The 26,277-nt window shown below is 32.4% G+C and overlaps 1 protein-coding gene across 7 annotated transcripts in view; it reads left to right on the forward strand.

The window, feature by feature from the left end:
- STXBP5 (syntaxin binding protein 5) overlaps window positions 1-26,277 on the forward strand; it is a 185,388-nt gene that overhangs the window by 112,346 nt on the left and 46,765 nt on the right. For 2 of the 7 annotated variants that reach the window (XR_007127922.1, XM_047732215.1), the window contains exons 12-21: window positions 1,686-1,833; window positions 2,043-2,110; window positions 2,383-2,423; window positions 3,491-3,711; window positions 4,203-4,381; window positions 10,305-10,430; window positions 12,086-12,237; window positions 18,464-18,529; window positions 23,431-23,490; window positions 23,594-23,641. Coding sequence is in view for 6 of the 7 variants with exons in the window: in XM_047732215.1 (XP_047588171.1) it covers window positions 1,686-1,833; window positions 2,043-2,110; window positions 2,383-2,423; window positions 3,491-3,711; window positions 4,203-4,381; window positions 10,305-10,430; window positions 12,086-12,237; window positions 18,464-18,529; window positions 23,431-23,490; window positions 23,594-23,641 (1,109 nt within the window). In the remaining variant the exon portion in view is untranslated. The remainder of the gene's footprint in view (window positions 1-1,685; window positions 1,834-2,042; window positions 2,111-2,382; window positions 2,424-3,490; window positions 3,712-4,202; window positions 4,382-10,304; window positions 10,431-12,085; window positions 12,238-18,463; window positions 18,530-23,430; window positions 23,491-23,593; window positions 23,642-26,277) is intronic. The other 5 variants (XM_047732216.1, XM_047732217.1, XM_047732218.1 and 2 more) reach the window with 5 other exon arrangements.

Genomic DNA, 26,277 nt, shown 5'->3' on the forward strand with positions numbered 1-26,277 from the left:
TTAAAAATATTATTTCTAAATGGTAATCCTAAGGATGCCCAGGTGGCTCAGTCTGTTAAGCGTCTGCCTTTAGCTAAGGTCATGATCTTGAGGTCCTGGGATCAAGCCCCACATCGGACTCCCTGCTTAGCAGGGAATCTGCTTCTCCCCCTATCTCAAATAGCATCTAAAAAATACATTGATAATAAAAAAAAATTGGTAGCCCTAGAATGACTTATTCTTTTTTTTTTTAAAGATTTACTTATTTATTTTAGAGAGAGACAGTGCAAGGGTGGAGGGCGGGGAGCGTGCCGAGGGAGAGGGAGAGACAGCCCTAAGCCCACTGCATGCTGAGGGCAGAGCCCAATGCAAGACCGGATCCCATGACCCTGAGCTCATGACCTGAACCAAAACCAGGAGTTGGATGTTTAACTGACTGTGCCACCTAGGTGCCCTAGAATAACTTCCTCTTAATAGATTTTATTTTTTTTTCCCTTAGCTAAGTTTTCAAATAGTATGTGAGACTTTTATGTGTCATCTGTACCAAAAAATATTTAAATTAAAATACTGTGCAAATAACCTGTGGCTAGGCATTTTAAATAAAAATAGCAAATGAATCAGTTAAATGTCTAATAATAGTAAGATTATTGAGCTTAAGTATTATAAAATGTGTTTTTAAAGAGAAAAAAGTTACCTGCCATTTTTTAATTCATGTTTTTGTTTGAGGTTTTTTTCTGTGTTTTTATGTGTGGTTGAGGAATGAGTAATGACAGTTCGGTCCATTTTGAAATCTAGAAAGGAATTTTCTGAAATTATTCTTTAATTTTTAAATTATTACCAGTAGTAGACTGATAAATACATCTAATTTTTGCAGATGAGACACTCTGAATTTTTTAGACTTTATAGCCATATTCTGGTTTTCATGATATTTTTATTAGCCATTCTCAAGGAATTCAAACCAGAAGAGAAATATCATTGTGTATTTAGTTAGGATTTTACTTTAATTTTGAGATTTTGGAAAGCATTTTTTGCTTTATTTAATGAAATAACTTCATATCTAGAAAACCTTTAAGGTAGAATTTTATTTAGATTATCATTGAAACAAGAGAGTATCTCTAGATTAAATATTATTGTATTCCATTGATTGGAAAAAAAAGGAGAACTGAAAATTTTTATTAGCTCTATTGATATAAAGGTGAGGCATCTGTTGATTGAGAACCTTACACCTTAATGGTTAGGAGCACTGTTTAAATTCTGCTTCTCCTTGTTAGATGGCGTGCCTTTGGGACATTACTCTTAAGTGTTTGTTCTTCAGTAAAATGTCCACATCATAAGTTTGGTGTAGGAAGTAAATAAGGTATATGTATATATAAAGCACTCAGTCCAGTGTGTGTCACATGGTACATTGTTCTAACTGAGCAATGTGCATTATAAAAGATGCCTTTTTTTTTTTAAACATGTATGCATGAAGTAAATCTATTAATCTCTATGGTAAAATGTATGTAATTTCTAAAAATACGGAAAAGAACATTGTATCCCAAAACTTATAAGTTCAGATAATGTTATATAGACCTTCAGAGGATGTTATCTTTAAATCAAAGTTAAAAAATTGTTTTCATTCCAAAGCTGTAAATATTTTTTAAAGTTTTTATTGTTATATTAATTTCGTTAAATTAATAAATATTTTTCTTTCCCTGTTGTTAAAGATATCCTATATTTGAAAATCCCTACCCTTTGACTATACATGAATCCCCTGTTACATGTTGCGAATATTTTGCTGATTGTCCTGTGGACCTTATTCCTGCACTTTATTCTGTTGGAGCTAGACAGAAGCGGCAAGGTTACAGCAAAAAGGTATTGAACATGAGTTTTAGTATTTAATCTTACATTTCAGCATTTTATATTTATCACCTTGGAGTATTTGATAACATTGATATCGCTTTTAGAGAAAATAAATAGTCCTTTTTGGAAGCAAAATATGTTGTTTACTGTTGTCATAGAAATATATATAGAGATGTATGGTATGCTTGGAAGTTGCTTTATACAATAATCTTTTTTTATAGGAATGGCCCATTAATGGAGGTAATTGGGGCTTGGGTGTTCAAAGTTACCCAGAAATAATTATTACAGGGTAAGTAAGATCCTGTTTTGCCACTAAATCACTAATAGCTAAATATAATTAAGAGTATATAGACTTTAATTAATTGGGCAAGTATCGCTTTCTTTTATGCTGTAACATATTAAGAAATGTTATTGTTTAGAACCTGCCAACTTACCCTGAATTTTACCTTTCTTCATTTGGTTGCTATCTTTTCAAATAACAGTATACTTCAAAGAAAGAAAAATATGTGATTTTTTTTTTTCTTTTTTTCTTCACAATTTTAACTCATTTGCTTTTCATAGGCATGCTGATGGGTCAGTTAAGTTCTGGGATGCTTCTGCAAGTAAGTATTTAGAATATTACTTGTTACATGTTATGCAATCACTGCTTCTATACAATCTGTTTTATAATAATTTTGTAACCAACATTTAATTTAAAATTTAGAAGCTATAAAGTTAATATGTGATTTATGAAGTATACAAGTTTAGAATTTCTGATAGAGGTAAATATTTTTATGGATATTAACTAGTAAATTAAGAAGGATTCTCAACAGAATTAATCAAATCCTTTGTTCAAAATTTCATCAGACTTTCTCTTTTTAACTCAAAAATAAGAGAGGGAATATATGGGCACCTGGGTGGCTCAGTCGTTAAGCATCTGCCTTCTGCTCAGGTCATGATCCCAGGGTCCTGGGCTCGAGCCCCGCATCTGGCTCCCTGCTTGGCAGGAAGCCTGCTACTCCCTCTCCCATTCACCCTGCTTGTGTTCCCTCTCTCACTGTGTGTCTGTCAAATAAATAAATAAAATCTTTAAAAAAAAAAAAAGAGAGAGAGGGAATATATTTCAAATCAATAGAAATTTATAGAGTAATTTTAATGCCTGATTCCAAGCTAACAGTAATTTGTGCCGTCTTTGCAGAATATGTATATGGTGGTTACACAATAGCAAAAAAGGGAAAAAATTGTCAGTGTTTGCAAAACATACATAGTAAGCAGTGAGAATCCAGTTAACTCAGGGTATTTTCTGTTTCATCATGTAGAAATGTGAGATAGTATTAGTACCTTTAATAGAGAAAATAAGTAGGAAATCATTTTAGAAAGCAAATACGTTATTTTCATTATATTTATACCTTTTTTTTTTTTTTTTACAAAATCTTTTCATCAGTCATTTTTTTCAGGTTACCTAAATTCATCATCATGATGCATTTTTTTCTTAATGAATACAATTTTTTGGTCAATAGGTACAGTGATTGCTTCATCTAAAAGTCTAATAGAAATGTAGACCTGGAATGAAAAATATGGTTCAAATGAATAAAGGCTATTTTCCTTAGATAGTACGTCTGATTACATATTATTTTATATTTGTCCTATTTGTATTAAAGTATCTAAAATATATTATGTTTTCTTTTAGTAACTCTACAAGTACTATATAAACTAAAGACATCGAAAGTATTTGAAAAGTCAAGAAATAAAGATGAGAGGCCAAACACAGACATTGTAGATGAAGATCCGTATGCCATTCAGATCATCTCCTGGTGTCCAGAAAGTAGAATGCTGTGCATAGCTGGAGTTTCCGCTCATGTTATTATTTATAGATTCAGCAAACAAGAAGTGATTACAGAAGTCATTCCAGTAATAATCTCTTAATTATTTTCAGTGTCAGATGTCTGACATTTTAAAATTGAATTATTTAGATTATTTGGGATCAGTTTTATCTAGAATTTTAAAGAACACTTAAGTGTTTACATTGCCATCTATCTTTTGTGGAAAATAGTATAGTTTACCCATATCTTTTTAGTGAGCATTTAAATTTAACTCTTTATATATACTATATGTTTCATTTGAGGAAAGTTAATATGAATATAAGCATACTCTAATTTGGTATTAACAGGAATGCGGTAAATTCTAAAATCATTTTTAAAAAGCTGAGTCAGAAACATGTTTTTTCTTTGCTAAATCTTTACTGTTAGAAATCTTACTACATTTTTACCTTTAAAAATGTTGTTCCCACTGAAGCATATATGGGTATGTGTATAAACTGTATGAAATATTCTAATAATTATTCAAAGTAGGCAAACAGTCTTTTTTTTCAAACCTTTTTTTTTTTTTTTTTTTTACAACAGATGCTTGAAGTTCGATTGTTATATGAGATAAATGATGTGGAATCCCCAGAGGGAGAACAGGCACCGCCTTTGCCAACACCAGTTGGGGGTTCTACTCCTCAGCCCATTCCTCCTCAGTCTCATCCTTCTACCAGTAGCAGTTCATCTGATGGGCTTCGTGATAATGTCCCTTGTTTAAAGTAAGTTATTAAAAAATACAGATTTTTTGGAAATTATTTTTTAATTTAGATAAATTATAAGCTTCTTACAGTACTATTTTCCTGTGATAGAAACAAATGACATAAGATCATTTCTTTCGGTGTTTTGCTATGGTTAATCCAATTCATTTTTTTGTGGCATCAAGAGGAATATGATTGAATTCCGGGATTTTTACCTTTAAAGTGCCAAGATTTGATCTTTAAACATACTGGTAGAATAGCATGGATCTTTTCTGTATATATAGGTCAATCTTCCAAAATCCATGGATATTTTCTAGTGTGGATTCATATGGATCAAATGTACGTGTAGACTGCTTTCTACCCCTCTGAAAATTCTGGTTTTTTGGTCTCTAGAGAGTCAGTCATTTTGTAATCATTTTCTCTTCTTTCTGAATCTACTCTACCACAGCAGTATCATTATTTAAATGCCTTTACTGTAGCATTCCAAATTTGAATACAGTTTGCTTTTTATACAGAAATAAATCGGATACAACTTTCTTTTCCTTTTTTTCTAATTTATATTATTGAGTTGTTAGATTTTCTAAAGGGTATGAGCCTTAAATATGGCAGAGAAATAAAACAGTGAGGAAAGAGCTAAGATCACTGAAAAATTTTATGAAGACTATGATTACTACATTTACAGGGAAGTCAATTAGGGTAGTGACTAAAAAGTGGATATGGAAAGTGTCAAAGCAATTCAGTACAAAAATTGAGGAGCAAAAGTCAGGTTAGTAAATTCAAGCTAGGGAGGCCTGGTGAGAGAGAATTTGCATTTGTTAAAAGAACCAGGCTTTGCTCTGGTTTTGTTTTAGATCTGCTAGAGTCACTTTTCTTGGTGAATAGTCAAAAAGGATTGCTGTGGAGAATGTCTGTGTAACTAAAATTGCATTGCAGTCACCCCAAAGACATGGCAGATTTTTAAATATCAAAATTGTTTAAAAGTATAGCCTTTTTTTTTTCTTGAAGATTTTTATTTATTTATTAGAGTGTTGGGGGGGGGCACAAGTCCCGGGAGGGGAGAGGCAGTGGAAGAGGGAGAAACAGGCCCCTCCTGAGTGGGGAACCTGATGCAGGGCTTGATCCCAGGACCCCAGGATCAGGAACTTAGCTGAAAGCAGCAGCTTAAAGACTAAACCACCTAGGCACCACAAAAAGTATAGACTTTTTTAAAAATAAGCCTTTTGGGGCACCTGGGTGGCTCAGTGGGTTCAGCCGCTGCCTTCGGCTCAGGTCATGATCCCAGGTCCTGGGTTCGAGCCCCACATCGGGCTTTCTGCTCAGCGGGGAGCCTGCTTCCTCCTCTCTCTCTGCCTGCCTCTCTGCTTACTTGTGATTTCTCTCTGTCAAATAAATAAATAAAATCTTTTTAAAAAAATAAAAAAAATAAAAAATAAAAATAAGCCTTTATATGTTTATATAAATTTGAGATTGTATGTTCTGTGTTAGTGTTTCTCAAGCAGGGATGATTTTGCTTCTCTGCATTTATTTGCCAATATCTGGAGACATTATTAGTTGTCCCAACAGTAGGAATAGGGTGCTACTGGTATCTCGTACAGAGGGGCCAGAGATGATGCTCAAGTGCACACAGCACTGCCCTACAACAAAGAACTTCCTAGGTCAGAATGCCACTGGGGCCAACAATGTGAAACTCTGATCTGATCTAAAAAATGTAAGCACTGAGGTTAAGCAACTACGTTCCTCAGAAAGGTCTCAAAGTTTCATTTTGTCCCTCTCATGTACATACATGCACACTCCTCTGTAACAGTTCTGGCATATGTTTAGCTAGCATGAAACTTGGAAATACAGAATTCCACTTTCTCCCCTTTTGTTATTATTTAGTACTACTTTGCTTTAAACTTAAATTTGTAGAATTTCCATTAATGCTCTTCTGATTTTAATGTTTATTTTTCTCCAACCTTTTGTTAAATTTACATCTTATAAGCCTATAAAGTACAGTTTGTCTTTGACGTTTATTTTGGTGACATATTTTTGGTAGCAAGGTTTTGAGATTTTTGTCTAAAATGGACATACTCACCATTGACTTTTTAATCACAGGCGATTTGAGTTATACCTCATTGTTTTCCTTCTTACTAGTTTTTTGGTAAATGCAGTTATTTATTAACTTCACATTGTTTTAGTCCACAGTCTGAAAAGCCAATTTTTAAATGTCAGAAATATAATTAATTGATTATATTAAAATTAATATAATTTTTATATTAATATTAAAGTGACTAGTACTGAGTTTGTTTTTTATACAAAATGCTTTTATATGTAGTTATTCCTTTGAAGAAACATTTTAAAAGCAACTATTTGATTTATTCCTTTTACCAGTGAAGTTTTATATTTTTAAATATTTTAATTGAGCTTTTGCAGTTTATTTGTCCAAACAGAAACATTTTGAAACTGCTGAGCCTCCAAACGTACATTTAAAATGCATTTGTACAAATTATGGAGTTTTTGTTTGTTTGAAATTATGGAGCTTTTTATTAATACTCATCTCCTTGTCTTTAAAAAATAAAACCTTACTTTACATTTACTAATACATTAAAATAATACACATGTAAACATTGTACACATAAAACATTATACCCACCCATCCCCCATTTTGCATTTTTAACCTATCCTGTCATTTCTTGATCCAATTTTTAATTTTTTACCAATTGGGAATTTTGTAGCAGGCTTGGCTGGCTTGTTTTTGCTTAAGAACTGTTTGCTTTAAGAACTTAAAAAACTTGCTTTTAAGAACTCCATGAGTTTTTCTTATTTTTTAATTAATTAATTTATTTATTTATTTACTTGATAAAAAGGAGGAGAGAGCACAAGCAGGGTGGCAGAGGGACAGTGAGAAGCAGACTCCCCACTAAGCAGGGAGCTGGATGCTGGACTTGATCCCAGGACCCTGATCATGACCCGAGCTAAAGGCAGACGCTTAAGTGACTGAGCTACCCAGGCATCCCCCATGAGTTTTGTGTGTCTTTATCACTGAAGTTTTAAATGTGTCCATATACACACTTCAAATTTTCTTTAATGCTTGTTCCTGCTCTAATCTAATGTGCATGTTAAATATGCCAAAAAAAGATAGACACTTCTCTGAACCTTACCCTAATTCATCCAAGAAGAAAATAACACACACAGACTCTTCTATTCAGAAGAACTCTCAGTCTTCTTTTCTATCTCTTGAGATGGACAGCTGCCACTGATTAGTATATTTCCCTGAGAAAAACCAGAACTTCTCCTCGGCCAACATACAGTTCTGAGTGTACTGCCTTACTGACTTTGCATGAAGTGACTAATTCAGTTCATATTTGGAATACCTCTAGTGATTCATGTTTACCCTAAAATTTAGACAACCACATATTTGGTCAGGTGTCGTGGTCTTCTTTACCAGAAGTACCAACTAAATGACTCAAAAGCATCCCTACCTCTGAATTTGGTGTCAGGAGATTTAACATTTAGTAGTTTTCCTGCTGTCCTTCTGTCATTACACTGTCACTCCAGGGCAGAGCCTCAAGAATTACTGAATTACTTGTGTAAGTTTTACAGGAGCAGTTATTAGAGAAAGAGTCTAAGTAATCAAAAATGTTCTCACCTTAAAGTCAAAGTAGATTTTTTTAATAGTGAAAGTAGTCAAACTCAGAAATATACTACTCATTTTAATTTTAATTGACTTAATTAATAAATTAAAAAAAGGAAAATTTTATCTTCCAAATCCACTTGAAGTTTCCTGATGCAAGTATTATAGGTGTTGTATCTAACTGGCTCTATTCTGGGGTGCTTGGGTGGCTCAATTGGTTAAGCGCCTGCCTTTGGCTTGGGTCAGGCTCACTGCTCAATGGGGAGCCTGCTTCTCTCTCTCCCTCTGCATCTCCCTCTGCCTGTGTGCGCTCTCATGCACACACATGCTCTTTCTCTCTGTGTGTCAAATAAATAAATAACTCATTTTTGAAAAGGTAGGTGGCTGTATTCCTTAGAAAGTCTTGTATTCAAGATAGGAATCCCTAAAAATCCTAGAGGAGAACATAGGCAGTAACCTCTTCAACATCAACCACAGCAACTTGTTTCAAGACACGTCTCCAAAGGCAAAGGAAACAAAAGCAAAAATTAACTTTTGTGACTTCATCAAGATAAAAAAACTTCTCCACAGCGAAAGAAACAGTCAAAAAACTAAGAGGCAACCCATGGAATGGGAGAAGATACTTGCAAATGACACTACAGATAAAGGCTGGTATCCAAATCTATAAAGAATTTCTCAAACTCAATACCCAAAAAACAAATAAGTCAAAAAATGGGCAGAATACATGAACAGACAATTCTCCAAAGAAGACATACAAATGGCTAACAGACACATGAAAGAATGTTTAGCATCTTTAGCCATCAGGGAAATTCAAACCAAAACCACATTGAGATATCACCTTACACCAGTTAGAATGGCAAAAAATAACAAATGTTGGCGAGGATGTGGAAAAAGGGGAACCCTCTTACACTGTTGGTGGGAAAGCAGGTTGGTGCAGCCACTTTGGAAAACAGTATGGGGGTTCCTCAAAATGAGCTTTCAGCTCATTCATTCTTTCAAATATTGAGAACCTCTTCTGCGCTAGAGTGTTAAAAGTAACTGCAAGGTTTCTGCCTTCATGAAGTTTTGAAGCATTTGTGATTCTTCATAATGTGTTTCAGATCTACCTTTTTCTTATTGTTTTACATTAATTACAGGCACTTTTTAATTGTTTTCCTATTCTGCTTCACGTTGCAAACCTCCACCAAATTAGTCTTTCTAAAGTATTTCTTATAAACCTTCATTGGCTTTTAATTCCTTAGAATAATGAAAATATATTTCGTATAAATTGACAATTGACAGCTCTTTTGTAGGCACTCGTACTGTGATTAGATAGTAACTTTTTTTTAGACAAGAAGACAACTGGAAAATGACAGAGCCAAGACTTAAACTCTAGCCTTTCAAAAGCCCTCAGTTCTTTGCAGCCAGCCCCTGAAGACCCTTTAAAGTCTGACCTCAGCCTATTTTGCTATAGTGATTTCTCACTGTTAATACACACACCTACACTGTGATCAAACTTATACATTTGTTAATCTTTGACTATTGGTTTCCCACTTCCTGTTTGCATGTTTGCAAAAGCAATGTATTTTGAGCTTTTATTCAGCAATTACTGGAGAAAGAGTCTACAATCAAAATTACTATCCACTCAGAGTATATATTTTTTAATAGTGCAAGTGTCATGCACCCAAATAAATATTTCTCACATTTTTTTTTAACTCCTTATGTTTTGGGCCACTTTTTATTTTCTTAGACCATATATTTAAGTCTACTTTTCTAACTTGCTTTTTTTTTTTTTTCTAATTTGATTTTTTTTCTTCCTCTTTTTTTTTTTTTTTTTTAAGATTTTATTTATTTTTTGACAGAGATCACGAGTAGGCAGAGAGGCAGGCAGAGAGAGAGAAAGAGAGGAGGAAGCAGGTGCCCCGTGGAGCAGAGAGCCCGATGCGGGGCTCGATCCCAGGACCCTGGGATCATGACCTGAGCCGAAGGCAGAGGCTTTAACCCACTGAGCCACCCAGGCACCCTTCTTCCTCTTCTTAATCCATGGACTTCTTCTTCTCATTCTTCTCTCCATACCTCCTTCCCCTTCATACCAATTCTCTTTTTCTTCCTCTTCACTTCCAACCCCCCAGTTTATAATGGGAACTTATATATGCTTTCTCATGTTATTTATGTACATGTTTTGTCTCCATCTAGATCAAATGCCTATAGAGAACAGGATTCAGTTTTTTTCATTTTTGTATATTTAATTCCACATACTTTGTGCATAGTTATTTATGCATGACTTTATAATTAATAAGCTAATAAGATACATGAAGATAGGTTAAAAGGTAATGTTTTCCTTTATTACAGAGTTAAAAGTTCACCACTTAAGCAGTCTCCAGGTTATCAGACAGAACTAGTTATTCAGTTGGTATGGGTCGGTGGAGAACCACCACAACAAATAACCAGCCTGGCAGTCAATTCTTCGTATGGATTGTAAGTATAATTTATGTGTTTCTCAGTCTCTCCATTCCATACATTTTTTTTTAATTTTTAAAAATAGTATGATCTTTATTACAGCATCATTTAAAAAGTTGTATATCTTTAACTTCAAATCAGTCTTAGTGTTTATTTGGAAAATAATTCTGTTCTGAATAATCTACTCTGGGTATGCTAGCTTATAGTGTTTTCCAAAGAATTGAGATTAAAGTTTAAAGTCAATCTGTACTTTCATGGATATACTCTCAGAAATGATTTCCTTATTAATATTCGGTATAATGGAGGTCTAACAGCATCAACTCAGAAGACTTTGTTCTAAGCTAATTAGATGTTGAACCAGAGCTATATAATTTCTTCTACTTCCAAAATTCACTTGTATAAATTATAAAGGCATAGTAATAGTTTGGTAAAGTATTATACTACAGTTGTATCATCAATTCATACCTTTAATATTGAGTATGAATTATAATACTTTTTATTATAATTTGGTAGACTTACCAAATATTTTTGTTTGTTTTAAAAATCAACGTTGTGGTTTTAGAGAAGCCATACATTGTTTATTCCCAGAGCCATTTATTGGGTCACTTGGTTGTCTTCTTTTATGCTAGCCCTAGGGAGGGACTCATCTTTTTCTTCTTCCTGAAGCTGTTACCACTCACTCTATCTCTTACAGTTGTATACCCAGCTAAGACTGGCTATAGTCTGAGATTCTCATCTCTCAATGTCTTTAATTTGCTGCCCCACAATGTAAGAACACGAACCACTGCCCACAACCATAAAGAAAGAGGGAATAAGAAAAAGAACCAATAAGAAATTTCAAAGGAAGTTGCAAATCAGTTGATCACAGGCTGATGGACTCACAGTTAACATTTTTTTAGCCCTTGTTGCATGTTTTTAATATTTGAGCTGGCTGCCAAAATAGTTTAATGTGAAATCCATATTTAGAGCTTTAACTGAAAAATCTAACTACCTGGCCCATTGTCTCTAATCTGCTTGGCAGTGGTCAGCATGAACAGAATTGAAACATTTCCTCTTTAGATGGATCATCTAACATCCTTCTGTGGCTTGTTTGTCTTACTTACAGAGTCCCTATGTACATTTCAGTTTTCAGCTTCTGACTTTAGATATCTTAAAAGAGTCAAATTCCTTTATTCATAGTTGCTCGGTTTATAGTACCTGACTCATAACTGGGAATGTATTTGGAGTACTCCAAAGGGAGACCTCCAGCATTTATGTTTTCCACTTTTTATTCTTGACTGAATGGATTACCAAAACTTTCTCAGAGAGATAATCTGCCACTTCCCTAGTGGAAGAGAATGTCTTTCTCTGAGCTGCTCGAAATGTCCCTAAGTCAGAAAAATAAATGTCATATTTCCTAGCATGGAGATTTATGTCTGTGATCAAGTTTCACTTCCTGTGCCAACATTTTTTTTTAATGATACAGACTTTAAATCATTTATGTCTGTAGAAGATCTACATAGTTCCATGAGAAGTCATATGTAACCTGTATTTCCATGTCTCTGATAGTCTTTAGTTGCAAAGAAGAATTTTCTGGAAAACCCATCCTCCTCCTTTTCAGCCTTATAGACTACGAGTACATTTCCTTATAATACTTATTTGTGCTAAAATATTTACTCTTTTTCTATTCCCAGGGTAGTTTTTGGCAATTGTAATGGCATCGCAATGGTAGACTACCTCCAGAAAGCAGTACTCCTCAACCTGGGCACTATTGAATTATATGGCTCCAATGATCCTTATCGGAGAGAACCCCGGTCTCCTCGTAAATCTCGACAACCTTCAGGAGGTATAAAGAAAAAAATCCTGAGTTTTAGGATTTCTATAAATACTGAGTTACTTCTGTGTATATAAATACTTCAGTTAGATATATAGCTTGTCTGACTTAGTCTATGTATGTAAACTGTCAAAACTAGTAAAAGATTTGAGCCTTCTTTGTTTTGTGTTATTAGATTTCACTTTTGTTTTTACTATCCTAGGATTTTAATTAACGTTGGGAAAGAACCACAGTGGCAAGCTTCTTCAGCTAAATTATGAGATGAAAATTTGTCTCATTATTATGGAATAAAAGTAAATTTCAAAGTTTTGCCCCTTTTATTGTTTGGTATTGTAAGACCCAAAATTTGTTGTTCCACCTAAGTTATTTAAAGGGATCATTTCCTGTGTGAAAAAAAAAATGTAAATGCAAAAGTGAATTTGAATTCTATGAAAATGTAGTGTTCTTAGATAGCCTTGATTCAATGCAATCCCAAATCCATTAAGAGTTTTCTTTATGGGGCGCCTGGGTGGCTCAGTGGGTTAAGCCGCTGCCTTCGGCTCAGGTCATGATCCCAGGTCCTGGGTTCAAGCCCCACATCGGGCTTTCTGCTCAGCAGGGAGCCTGCTTCCTCCTCTCTCTCTGCCTGCCTCTCTGCCTACTTGTGATTTCTCTCTGTCAAATAAATAAATAAAATCTTTTAAAAAAAAAAGAGTTTTCTTTATAACATTCTTTTATATTTGCTAGGTGATTAGTCTTAATTTTATAATATTTTTAAATTTTTTTTGAATATTTTATTTGAGAGAGTGCATGGTGGGGAGGGGCAGGGGGGAGGGGGAGAAGTAGACTCCCACTGAGCAGGGAGCCCAGATGTTGGGCTCCATTGCAGGACCTCCTGGATCATGACCAGAGCTGAAGGCACTTAACTGACTGAGCTGCCCAGGTGCCCAATTAGTCTTAATTTTAAATGTTTTAATATGTCTAGTTGGTGGTCTTTACCAGTACTTGTCACATTTTTCTTTTTTTTTTTTAAACCTCCTGGCATTGGATCTTTGGCACATAGGGGTATATTAGTGTGGACTGCAGCAGTTACTGGCCTGAAGACTCCAGTCTCCTCAGGACCTGTTTAGCTGGACCAAGGATTGAGGGATTGAGGGGAACCCTATTAGAGCAGAATTAGCCCATCTGCAGAACACCAGTGTGCAGTAAAACACTGGGAAGCTCTGGTCTATACATATAACTCAGTCTCTCCGATTTTAAATTCTCTCTGAGATTCATTTCTCATTTGCTCTTATGGCATAATTAGCTAATACTACCTGTATCACAGTTCATAAAAGAAGAAAAAGAAAGGTGGGGGGATATAGACCTTATTCTCACTTTGGTTTGATGCTTGAATTTTCTTTTCCATTTTTGTTTTTGTGTGTGATCATTTTGTCATGTATTATCTTCAGCAGAAATTGTCCCAACCATACCATTCTAGTACCTTTGTCTCCTTTCTTTCCTTCGCTTTTCATTGCTTCACTAAGGCATGCTGATTGTGACTTCTTGCATGTGCGGCCTTTCTAGCTTATATTCTGAATCTGTGAAAAAACTCCGTTCTTCCTTAAGTAAGTTACTTATTAAATGTCAGTAAAGTCATGGCATGTTTTTTTGTTGTCTATAAAATCATTTTTTCTCATTTATTTTTAAAAGAGTTTGTTAAAACATTATATATCTAAAATGGCATACTCATTCCTTAAGTTCATCGTCCTGTGTATATGAAAGCAGCTATTGAAATGTTTGTGTCCCAACCAGGTTTCTTTATAAAGCAAACTAATATTTAGTATTAGAAAATTAAAACATTGTCATGATAGAGGAGACAAGTACTTTTAGCAATTTTACCACAAACCTGTGTAAAAACATTTTTGCTCCTAAAATGAATTAATTTTCTTCTCCTTGATACCTCATAATAGTTTCATAAAATTGGTAGAAATTAAATACATAAGCTTATGAAAGCTTATGTATTTAATTTATGTATTTTGCCATGTGATTTCAAAAATGTTTTTTTCTTAAATTTCATTGCATCCTCTATCCTGTAGTAAATCTCATAATATTATTTATATTATTATTTGCTTTATTTTATATTGAAGAGTTAGGTGTTTAAGTACAGGAGAACTATTTGAGTTTTTCTTTATCAGTTTAATATATTATTAGGCTCAGTTATAACAATATTTAGGATTGTGTCTTAAATAAAAATTAAAAGAAAAGTTAAAGTAAATTAAAATTAAAAGAAAGTTATTTTAAAATGTACTTTAACATTTTATGAATATTTGTGCCTTATTTCTAAAATATAATTGTTTCAAATAAAATTAAATATAAAATAATTGGTAACAGAATTCTTTAACTGTCTTGATAAAAAGGCTATTCTTATAAAAGTGCATATTTTATAATAGGTTTTAGAAGTGTAGCCCAAATACCTCCAAATTCTATCTTTTTTAAAGATTAGCTTGGAAAAATGTTTTTACTACTAGTAGATTCTAATATGATTTCATAAAGAGTGAGGTGTTTGCTACTCATGAAATTATCTTGTAAACATTATAGTTTGTGTTTTACAGCTGTATTAAAATGCAGTTGAACTCATAACTAAAATGTGTACAGTGTTTTCATAATAAAAATGATGAGATTTTTACAGGGACAACTAGTGATAAAGTATTTCAACTACCTGTATATCTGCTTGCTGTTAAGTCTTAATTATAACAAAAGTGAAACATGATTAATAGGTGTCTTGTTTTGCTGACCACTTTTTCACTCGGTGAAGGACACAAAAGGGAAATTTCTATTCTGAATATAATTCTAAACCCCAAATAAGATCTTTTTTTGGTGATGTGAAAGTGATAAACCCCATGAAAAGAAACTTATTAGTCTTGGAAATTGATAATGAAGAAAGAAATTAGAGGAACAAAGTTGTGCATGACTTTAGGAAAGATATTTTTGAAAGTTACAAAGAAGTGGCTCTAAAAATGAAGATTTGGGCTATACAATTACAATTAATTTCAATTCTTCAATATATTCAATAGAATAGAAAAGGAAATAGCTACCAAGCCCTGTAAACTAGTTGATATTTATGTGTGTGTGTGTGTGTGTGTGTGTGTGTGTGTGTATTATAAGAAAAAAAAAACAAAGAAATGTGGGATATAATCAAGGATGGATAATAAGTTTCATATAAATCATTAAGTACTGTGTTGAGTATAGGTTGGTCTTAAAAAAATGGGATAGCAAAATGTTTGGTTTCAATGAAAATATAATTAAAGAAGGATTAGGACTCTAGGGATCATTTGAAATGATAGTTGAAAAACAGAATATAGAGCTAAATAACTTTGTCAACCCTTCATTAAAAGGAATGATTTATCTTTCTGAAAATTATGAAAAATAAGAGAATGAAAATCTAAGCTATATTTTGTATGTAAGGCAGACCTTAGTAATAAAAAGTGATAAAGTAATAAAAACGTATCAAGAGAATTTGTGAAAATTTGTAAATAGTACTCAAGTTGATAGAGGACAAATAAATCAGTAAATTTGATGTATAGATCATTCAGAATTCTAGAACGATTTTTGTGCGTATTGAAATGCCTGTGTGCATACTGAAAATAGAGCCATCAACTGAAGTCAGCGGGAATCTACTAAAAGTAAAATGTACCAAAATTGGTGTTACTTTTTTAATCTCATAACTACACCCTGTTGACATACTGTTTCCTAAAGTTAATCAGATACTTAATAAAGAATTCCATGTATATTTTTTATGAACTGTGTAGATGGAAGTGACCTAGTCATTTTGGCAGTTGCAAGATTGATTAAACCAGGAGTCAGCAAACTACTGTCCCTGAGCCAAAGCTGGCCTACTGTTGGGTTTTGCCAGTACAGTTTAATTAGAACAGTATCTTGCTTATTTTCTTAGCTGGCCTCAAAACCAATCTAGACCTTCACAGACCAGGTTTGCCAACCCCTGGATTAAACCAGGGTCTATTTGTAACCTAACATTAACTTGTATGTAATGAACCTCAGTAGATATATTATGATGAATAACATATGATTATGGTTTGTTGAACATTTTGAATAGTAAATTAAGCTTCCTACTTAAACACGTGAAAAAGAAGGTATGCTTTTTGTCAATAAAGGATAACTACTACATTTGATGGCAAAGACCCAAAAAGATAGTTGTAAGTAGAAATCATAAATTGTACACTGTAACCACATTGTATAAGCCATAGAACCATATATATCAATCAGTCATGTAGGGTTGGACTTGACTTTTACCCTGAGCCCAATGGAAGGCTTAAAATTTCAAAATTGATTATCTAGGCTCACTAAAGTAGTAGATATACTATCGAGACTGTTTATTATTGAGGTATAATTAGCTATATAATCATTATATTAGTTTCAAATACTGATTTGATATTTGTATACATTGCAAAATGATCACCACAGTAGGTCTAAGGGTCGTCATCTTACATAGTTAAATTTTTTTTTCCTTGCAATGGGAACTTTTAAGATATCTACACTATCATTAACTATGGTTTTGCTGTATATTACATCCCTTATTTATTCTATAACTGGAAGTTTGTACCCTTGACCCCTTTTATCTTTTTTTCCCCACCCTCCACACCCTGCTATGGCAATCACCAATTTGTTCTCTGTATCCATGAACTTGTTTCTTGTTTTTTTTTTTTTGTATTTTTTTTGGGGGGGGTAGTTTCGGTTCCATTATATCATGTAAGTGAGATCATACAGTAATTGTCTTTCACTGTCTGACTTACTCTATTTAATGTAATGTTCTTGAGGGCCATCCATGTTGTCACAAATAGCAAAATTTAAATCTGTTATGGCTGAATATATCCCATTGTGTGTTTGAATGTATATATGTGTGTGTGTATACCACCCACATTTTTATATATGCCACATTTTCTTTAGCCATGCATCCACTGGTGGACACTTAGGATGTTTCTGTATATCACTACTGTTTAAAGACCTGCTTTTTTAGTATTCTATCAAGAAGGAGTCCATTTATATAAACAAGTATTTTGTCAAAGATTAAATGCATACCTAAAATTCCATCCATCATCTTTGAACCATAAGAACTAGTTTTTTGTTTTTTCCAGAATCATAGTTTAATAAGTGTTAAAAAGAGAAAAAAAATTACTGCTTGTTATTCAAAACTTCCTAGTGAAGAAAAATAATATATAAATCAAAATAGAAAACCCTTATTATAAACTCAATTAGGTACTCTATGTTCTTTGAAAATGTTATTGTGAAAGCTTTCTTAGTGATTGGACTGTGACATCATGTCTGTATTTACCAAAGGATTGGAAAAGTTGATACTGATCATATATGCACATATGTCAGCATAATAGCTAACTTTTTCTGAGACCTAAATATGTAGCCTCCCCAACCCCATCTGCTACCCAGCTATCCCAAATTCCTGATGTATGTTTATTTGTAATTTTTAAAGAATTTGCAGGAATTATTTTCATTCCAGTTACCTAGGAACTTAATATCTGTGAAAATTGTTTACTCTGCATATTGCCATTTTTTTAATTCTACATTTAATTTAACTGTCTGCAGCATAAAATACCTTGCTATGGTTTCTCCTAAGAATCTAGGCCATCTGATAAGATAGATGAGTTATATAATTCATATAAATCTGTGAAAAGGAAGTATTTTTTTAGAGCTCTTTAAAAATGTGTGGTATAGTTTTTAAGAAGTATAGTCCTGTAAGATAAGTAATGTACAGTATTTTAAATATTGGAAATGGGGAGGCACAAAATTATTTTAAATATTCACAGAAGATGTTTGAGACATACTTAGCAAAAACCACTTTGACGTTTGAATTGAAAAGTTTCTATGATGTAAAAATCACTAAATTTACTACCAAGTATTTATTTTCCTTCAAGAGAAATCCAATAAGTGTATCATATACTCTCAAATGACTGATTTTAAGCGAAGTCCTACTTTGTATCTAATGTCCTTGAAGAATAGTAAATTATCTCTTAGAACTTTTCTTTTTGCTTAACTAATGACTACTATACTATTTTTAGTATTTTTAATATCAAATGCTCCTATTTCCTATCTCAAGATTAATGGGCATAGTATCAATGCCAGTACAGTCTATTCAACTGCTGGGTTTTTAACAATGGACAGTAATTAAATGTATACTGTAAATAGGGCATAAAATTGCACATATGTAAATTTGTGTTGTGATTTGGTTTCTGGTTTTCTTTTTTAGCAGGTCTGTGTGATATTAGTGAAGGGACTGTAGTCCCAGAGGATCGCTGCAAATCTCCAACTTCTGGTAATTTTTTATTTCATTAATAATTAAAATTCCAAAAAAAATACAGTGTGAAAATTCCTTTTTACAGCTAAGCTTATAAAATAACACCTACAAGGAACTTTTGTGTCACATATTTTTCTCAAAATAACTATTTTTTGCATTCTCATTAAGTGAAAAGAAATGCACTAGATAAAATCCCACAGCTGTTACCCGTTAAGAGTCATAGAACTATTTACTTAGCTTTCTTATGTTTATACTTTTTTAGGGAAAATATATTTTACTTGTCACCATTGGATCAGATGGTTTGGTTAATCTACAATGTTGTCTTTGCTCTAGACTTGCCTGGTGTCATCTGTTAGAATAGTGCTCTAATTCTTGAGTAGTATCCACTTAAATATTATCAAAGATTTTGAACCTTTATAATCTAATGGTAACTGTAGACAGAATAATTATAGATTAATTGTATATGTTTCTGGTTTTGGTCAAAGTGATATTTGATATAAATTTATAGCTATATTAAAGCAGTTGTCATTTTTTGTCCATGTGATATAGGTCTTTATGTAACCTATGTGTATATTAATATTTTAGTGGAACATAACTTTTAGTATCTTTTCAGTCTCCTTAAGATTAAGAGGATCATGATTTTATTATTATTTTAAGTGGATAGAAACTTTGTGAGTCTTTACTACAGGTGAATTCACAGTTCTAACTACCATATTAAATCATTCTGGCTGGGAATATTTATCAGTTTTGCCTGCAAAGATTATTCTTAGGATAAAGTGACATGGTTCTCCACTAGATTTTGACCCTTCCATAGCTGATTCTACTACATCAGAAGTCATTATAAACATGGGAACTTTTGGGAAGTGCGTTTTACTTTACTCTCTCATATTTCAGATTAGCATTTTGTTAGACATAGGACTATAACATTTTTGTGATGTTTTCTTTTTGAAATTGCATTTTCCTGATGTTGCACAAGTTATACCTTAAGATATATCTACCTTCTGGTTTTCTTAATCTTTAAATTTTGTATTTAAATTGGATCATTAATAAAATATGTAACTATAGGAATTATTTAATTAGCACCTAATGTTAAGTCTGAACATGGGTACAGTAAAGTTTGAATGAATAATATGGAGCAAGTAACTGTATATCTGATCTCACAGAAGTAGAGTTATTTCTGAATTTGGAATTCAGAACTGTAGTATCTTTATTGCTATTCTTTGTCCATCTGCCTACAATACTGTTCTGATCTTCTTACCTACTTACTCTAAAGGCCATATGAATGCAGTTGTCAATATGTTAAGGCTAAAAGCCAGACTGGATAATTTGGACATGTAATTATCTTTTAATATATTAAACGACCATCAAAATTGTTTTGACAAGACTCAGCCCAAATAAATTAATACTCGTTATTATCCTAAGCCAAACTATAAATAGTATATACATCTATCAATTTAGAATAGCCAATAAGAGGTAATTATAGATAAGTATTTAATTAAGTATATTAAAATTTGAGCATATAAATATAAAAAGTATGTAAAAGTAGAAACCCTCCAAATCTTTCTCTGAGAAACTCAAACATTGTTGAACATTTTCAAATATATTTTTTGATCCACATGAAAGGACAGTATAGCTTTAACATACAGAAATTTATCTGACACTAGGTATTTTATTGTTTCAGTGAGTTGGAACTACAAAGTAAGAATTGTGACTGCAAAAATCATTGATAAATCAGAAATTCTGATCTTAGATAGAAAACTCTTATTTAGTTTAGTCTTTGATTATGCCCCAAAAGATAAAAAAATTTTCTGAAGAATTATATGCATTCCTACATATCAGGAAAGATAGCTTTTACAAAAAACAAATCAAACTTTAGTAGATAGTAGTTGTGCCTAAAACGTGTTTCATAGAGCAGGAGATAGATGTCACTCATGCATATGAACTAAAACATACACTAGAAACTAGAATAAAATTCTGGAAAGCTAACCCTTTGACAGTATATTCTTATAGTATATTCTATTGGTCCATCTTAAAATAGTAGTAATTCTTGCTACCCATCTTGGGCCAGTTTTCTAAACTTTGCACATTTATAACTTTTTTGCCTTCATTCTTCATTCTTCATTCTCGTTCTAATAAGGAAATAAAGGAATAATTTAGTATCATTTCTCTCACCAAACATGCAAATTGTACTAATTTAGGATAGTCAAAAAAGAAAAATGGATGGGGGTAAGTTTGAAGTGAATCAGAAGAACCACAAGGTGATCATGTTATTAAAATGGAAAGTAGTAATTAAATTGCCAGCTTCAAGTACTTTCTGCAGTGTGGTAGGATATATATAAATAGTTAAATGATACAATATAATTAATAAACCAATATAGCTAACAGAAAACAGTGTATCATGAGAGAAGAAGAAATGTATAAAAGTGGGTTGGGAGTTCAACTGAGTCAATCATAAATACTAAGAGGAGGACCACTATTATAAAAATGAAAAGTAGCCATACACCCTTTATCAAAATCAATGTGTTTATTCAAAATAATAATACAAATGAAGAGCAAATTTTTATGAAAAGCATTTAAGTCCCATAATCAAAATTGGTTGTCTCAACACTTTAGCTGATTCAAAGAGCTCAATTCAAAGAGCATCCTGAGAAAGTACAAGTAATTTATATAGTTTGGCTTTTCCATTTGTTTTTAAATAAACCAGCAGTCTCTCTGAAATAGAATATTGATTCTGTCATCCTGAATTAACATAAGAACTTCTGCTATCTCCATTTGATCTTTGTATCTCAAAGAACTCAGATTGCTTTACTGAGCACTTTAATTATTTCGAGATTCTGTTTTAGTACTGCGTCGGAAATGTGTGTGTGTGCATGTGTATATGTGAAAATGATAAAAACATTTATTAGGTTATTTCAGTTTGAAGAAAACCCAGGGCTACATAGGCCATAATATAAATGCTGCCTTCAGGAGTTGCCGTATACCCCAGAAAAACTGAAAAGCTCTAAATATTTTCTATGTTTATTTAATCGTAATTATTTGGTAAATATATTCAGGTGGGATATGCTGAAAGCATTTTTGGAACTTCGACAAAAATTCTGAAGACCAATAGTAGGCAATTTCAGTTAGGGGAAACATAAATCTTTTCTTTACATTTATAGCTTATGTTGGAAATTTTTTTTGGAAATACTAAAAAATATTTTTTATTGTGTTATGTTAGTCACCATACCATACATCATTAGTTTTTGATGTAGTGTTCTAATATTCATTGTTACGTAAATACCCAGTGCTCCTAAAAAAACATTTTATAACTTTATATTCATATTTAGATTGTAGCTATTGCTCTAATATGAAATATCTCAAATAAAACAAGTATTAATAATTTTTTTACATTCCTATGGCTATTTAATATCGGAGGTGACTGTGATATTTTAAAATATTTATAACATCTTATAACTGTTATCTTCTTTGAAGAACAAGTATACCCATTTCTAATCCTGAAAATAACATTGACTCCAGTGTTATGTGATATTTTTTGATAAAGGATTTATGAGGATCCATAAATTCTACCTAGCAAAAATAACTTGGTTTTTTAAAGGGTAATCTTTTAAGACTATTATAGAAGTAATTGGATGCTGCCAATGTTACAGGTTTTACTTGGTCAATGGAGAGATTTCAAGGATATTTTCCACTTGGCCAAAGAAAGTATGATTTTTCCAGGGGAAGAGAAGATCAAACTTTGGCCTTATTTATTAAGGTTCAGTACTTTCACTGGGATTTTTAAAAAAAAAGTACAGAAAGACTTTATTTACTTCCAGTTATGTTTTAGGTATTTGCTTCTATCAGAAAAGCTTTTTATTCATTCAACAAATGTTTACTTAGAGATTGCTGCATACAAAGCACTCTCCTGAGTGCAAAGAAAGTGCAAAAGTGAATCAAATGGAGGCCCAGTTTTTAGAAGTGCAGTGCATTGGGAAAAGGGTACATGTATGTAAACTTTTTAAAAAATGAGGTATTAAGTGATGAACATCATTAGAGAAATGTACAGATAAGGGATTATTGGAACTTAAAAGAGGGGGAATGATTTGTAGCGAGGTTGTGAAAATTTATGGGTGAGATGTCATTTGAAATGTGCTATTATAAAGGATAGATCATTTAATAAAAGTTGCCAACTAGAATACTACTTAAGATTTTTTTAAGATTATGTTTATAAATAAAACATTTATGTTAGAAATTAAAGAGTTGTGTTGAAAAATTAGAAACACCTTTTCTTAAGGAAAAGGGACAAATAAAATCTTAATTATAAAAATATTAGATAAATTTATTGGAAGTCACAGCCAGAATAAAATTCTTACCTCATTAAACGTAAGTAAATATTTGAACATACCTAATATTATAAGTGATATCCTTAATATTCTAAAGATCCCTATGGTAAAATAGAATTTATATGTGATTTTAAACTTTGTATCTAGGAAGTTAACCATAAAATATATCCAGTATACTTCTTGCACAGGATTCTTAGTTCTAGGTGAACCTTATTCAGTTAACTAATGTCAAAGAATTTTTGCATTTTCTTTCAGAGACAGTTAATTGCTGCTTATATTTTTCTTTATCTGTTCTCTAACCTCTATACCAAGAATTTTCTAAATGGTTTTAACTTAAGGAAAAATAATTATAGATTAAAGTTAATATTTATATATACTAGGGATCTCTCTACTGTGGGAGATAATGCACTATTTGCTATTCTTCTGTAGTATTATAAGAGTTGTTAATAATTATATTCATGACATTTTCTTGTGGCCAATAATATGGAAACTAATCTTAGAAATTACCAGATTATTTTGTCTGTACTTTTCCCTATGAAGACTCAGTGTTTGTGACTGACGATGTGCCTGTTCCTTCCATTGTCTTCGTTTGTGTAGGTTCTTCATCACCACACAATTCAGATGATGAACAAAAAATGAATAATTTTATAGAAAAGGGTATAGTATCTTTATTTTAAAGTATTTTCTTTTAATTATGTTTAATTCATTTAGTTTACTTTGACTAGATTTTGACATTTTTATATCAAAATATTATTTTCAGTGAAGACCAAAAGCAGAAAGTTTTCCAAGATGGTAGCCAGTGATATAGGTAGGAAATAGAAATTTCTCTTTTGTTTCTAATCCTTGCTATATGCAGTGTTACTCAACACCAGAAAATGATCTAATGCATTGCATTTTGTATATATTAATTTGTTATTTCTATGCTAAACAATAATCTCTTGGGCTGTTTCTTCTAAACTTATTGGGGCAGTAATTATTAAAAATCAGTTAAATTGGGATTGTAGTTCTTCTGACTTACAATGTGAATTATTCTATTTTTATTTTTGCTTTATTTAAAATAAAGCAGGGTTCAATTTATGTCATAAATAGTACAATTTTATACTTCCAGATTTTGAGATCTTTTTCCTTTGTAGTTTTATTTGTATTTTCTCCTACCTTTATTCCATCTTTCTCAAATTTTCAAAACCCCCAATTTCAAGGAAATGGTTCTCTACTCTACAATACTCTTTTGTTCTATAATCTGCACTACCCTTAAATTAAATGGGAATTTTCTTAAGACTCACCCCTCCCCCTCCATGCACACAAGTAAAAATGATTGATGGAGAGTATTTTATATTAATCATTTTGAATGTTTTTATAAATGTACTTTGAAATGAATTATCCAGTTCAAGGTTTTCAGTTTAAAATAGGAAGACAAAATATAATCAAACTTTCAGAATATAATCAAACTTTTAAGATTTTTTGATTGGTCATAAAAATTTGAATATTCTCTTAGGATTTTTAAAGACTCGAGAAGCACTGTTTTACAAAAAAATGAATAAATTAATTCTTTGATTTAATCCAAAATTTTTATTATACGATTACTATGTTATTCCTCCAAAATGCCTACATATATTCCTTGAATTATATTAAATGATGTGCATTTCTAGGCAGCTGAAATAGATTTACCTTTTCTCATGATAAAGCTTAATATATAGTAAAATTTAATTTCTAAAATTTAACAGAAGTACCATCCATATTGTCTGCATGTTGTAAATTGAACCCTGTTTAATCATATTAACGTTGGCTGACTGTTAGCACCTCTGGTCATTTTTTAAATAAGATGGTTTATTCTTGGGCAAGGGCTTTTCATAATATGGGGAGTTGATTATCTCTTTGTGGTTTTATAGTGAATCAGTTGGTAATAGTTAAATCACTTTAATTATATATTAGCACTATAACATAAATACTTTTTCAGCCAAATTTTTTTAATAGTCTGTCTTAACTAGTACTTATTGTCATATAATGTAAAAAGTTAGAAAGGACTTTCCTACATACACTTAATCAAAGAACTTTTTGTATTTAATTATCTCAGGATTTTACCTTGCATGAAAGGAACCTGGTATATAATTACATTTTTTTAAAATAATTTCTTTGTCCTATTTTTGATCCTGGAGTTTTATTTGCTTTGTTAAATGTGGTGACTAGCTCCTTTCTTTTTTTCTGTGTTTTGAATAGAATTATGTAACATGAAATATCTGAGCTTGAATATTTGAAAGTCTTCAGTTAACAAATTTCTTAGACGAGGAACATTATTAAAAGTTCTTTGGTAATGTTCTTGCTTACTTTTTATGTTATTGGCAAGTTTTCCTTTTTGTCATTTATAGTTTTGGGGAAACATGTTTACTATTAAGTTTTTCAAACTTAGTTTAGTTACATTGTTATATGTGATTATTTTACATCTTCAGAAACTACTACTCTATCTCCTATTTTATATATAATTTTGTTTGGTTTTGGTGGTAGTCTTTCTGTGTTTTTTTTTTAAGATTTTTGATATATTTATTTGACAGACAGAGATCACAAGCAGGCAGAGAGGCAGGCAGAGAGAGAGGGGGAAGCAGGCTCCCTGCTGAGCGGATGCAGGGTTCAATCTCAGGACCCTGAGATCATGACCTGAGCCCAAGGCAGAGGCTTTAACCCACTGAGCCACCCAGGCGCCCCTCAGTGTGGTTTTTAATCCCAACATACATACAAGGAAAACTCACTTCTCATTTTTTTTCTTTGTTCAAATGGAGACAGCTCCATTTTAGACTATAAAGTTTTTACAGTTAAAAAAATGAGTTTCTCTCTACGCTAGTGTCTGGTTTTATAATAACAGTTATGAAATATACTATTGAAAAACACATAAAATGTCAGTGAAATATCAGGAAAAAAATGCATAGACTCTCCTGAAGACCTCTCTGTTAAGATGTGTTTTCTGTGTAAAGTTTATGGTATCAGAAGTGCTAGGTTTCTTTGAGGGGTGCCTGGGTGGCTCAGCTAGTTAAATGCCCAACTCTTGGCTTCAGCTCAGGTCATGATCTCAGGATCATGAGATTGAGCCCCACATCGGGGCCCCAACTCAGTGGGGAGTTGGCTTGAGATTATCTCTCTTCCTCTCCTTCTGCCCCCGCCCATGTGCTCTGTCTGTCTCTAAAATAAATAGTGCGTTGTTGTTGTTTTGTTGTTTTAAGTGCTAGGATTCCTTGAGCACTCTCAGCTCAGTGTTCCCTATCATCCAGTCCTATACTTGCTCTGAAGTATCCTGAGCCTCATAAAATTATCAGCTCTCTCTTCCTCAGTCTACAGACATTTATATCTTCAACTGTATTTGTAGTGATGCACTGGCCTAATAAGGGAGGACATAAGAATTAGGCCTAGACCCTCAAGATTGCCACTAGTAAGAAAGCCACCTTGATTAGAAGG

The sequence above is a fragment of the Lutra lutra genome, chromosome 6 (genome assembly GCF_902655055.1).
Source record: "Lutra lutra chromosome 6, mLutLut1.2, whole genome shotgun sequence".
Lineage (NCBI taxonomy): Eukaryota > Metazoa > Chordata > Mammalia > Carnivora > Mustelidae > Lutra > Lutra lutra.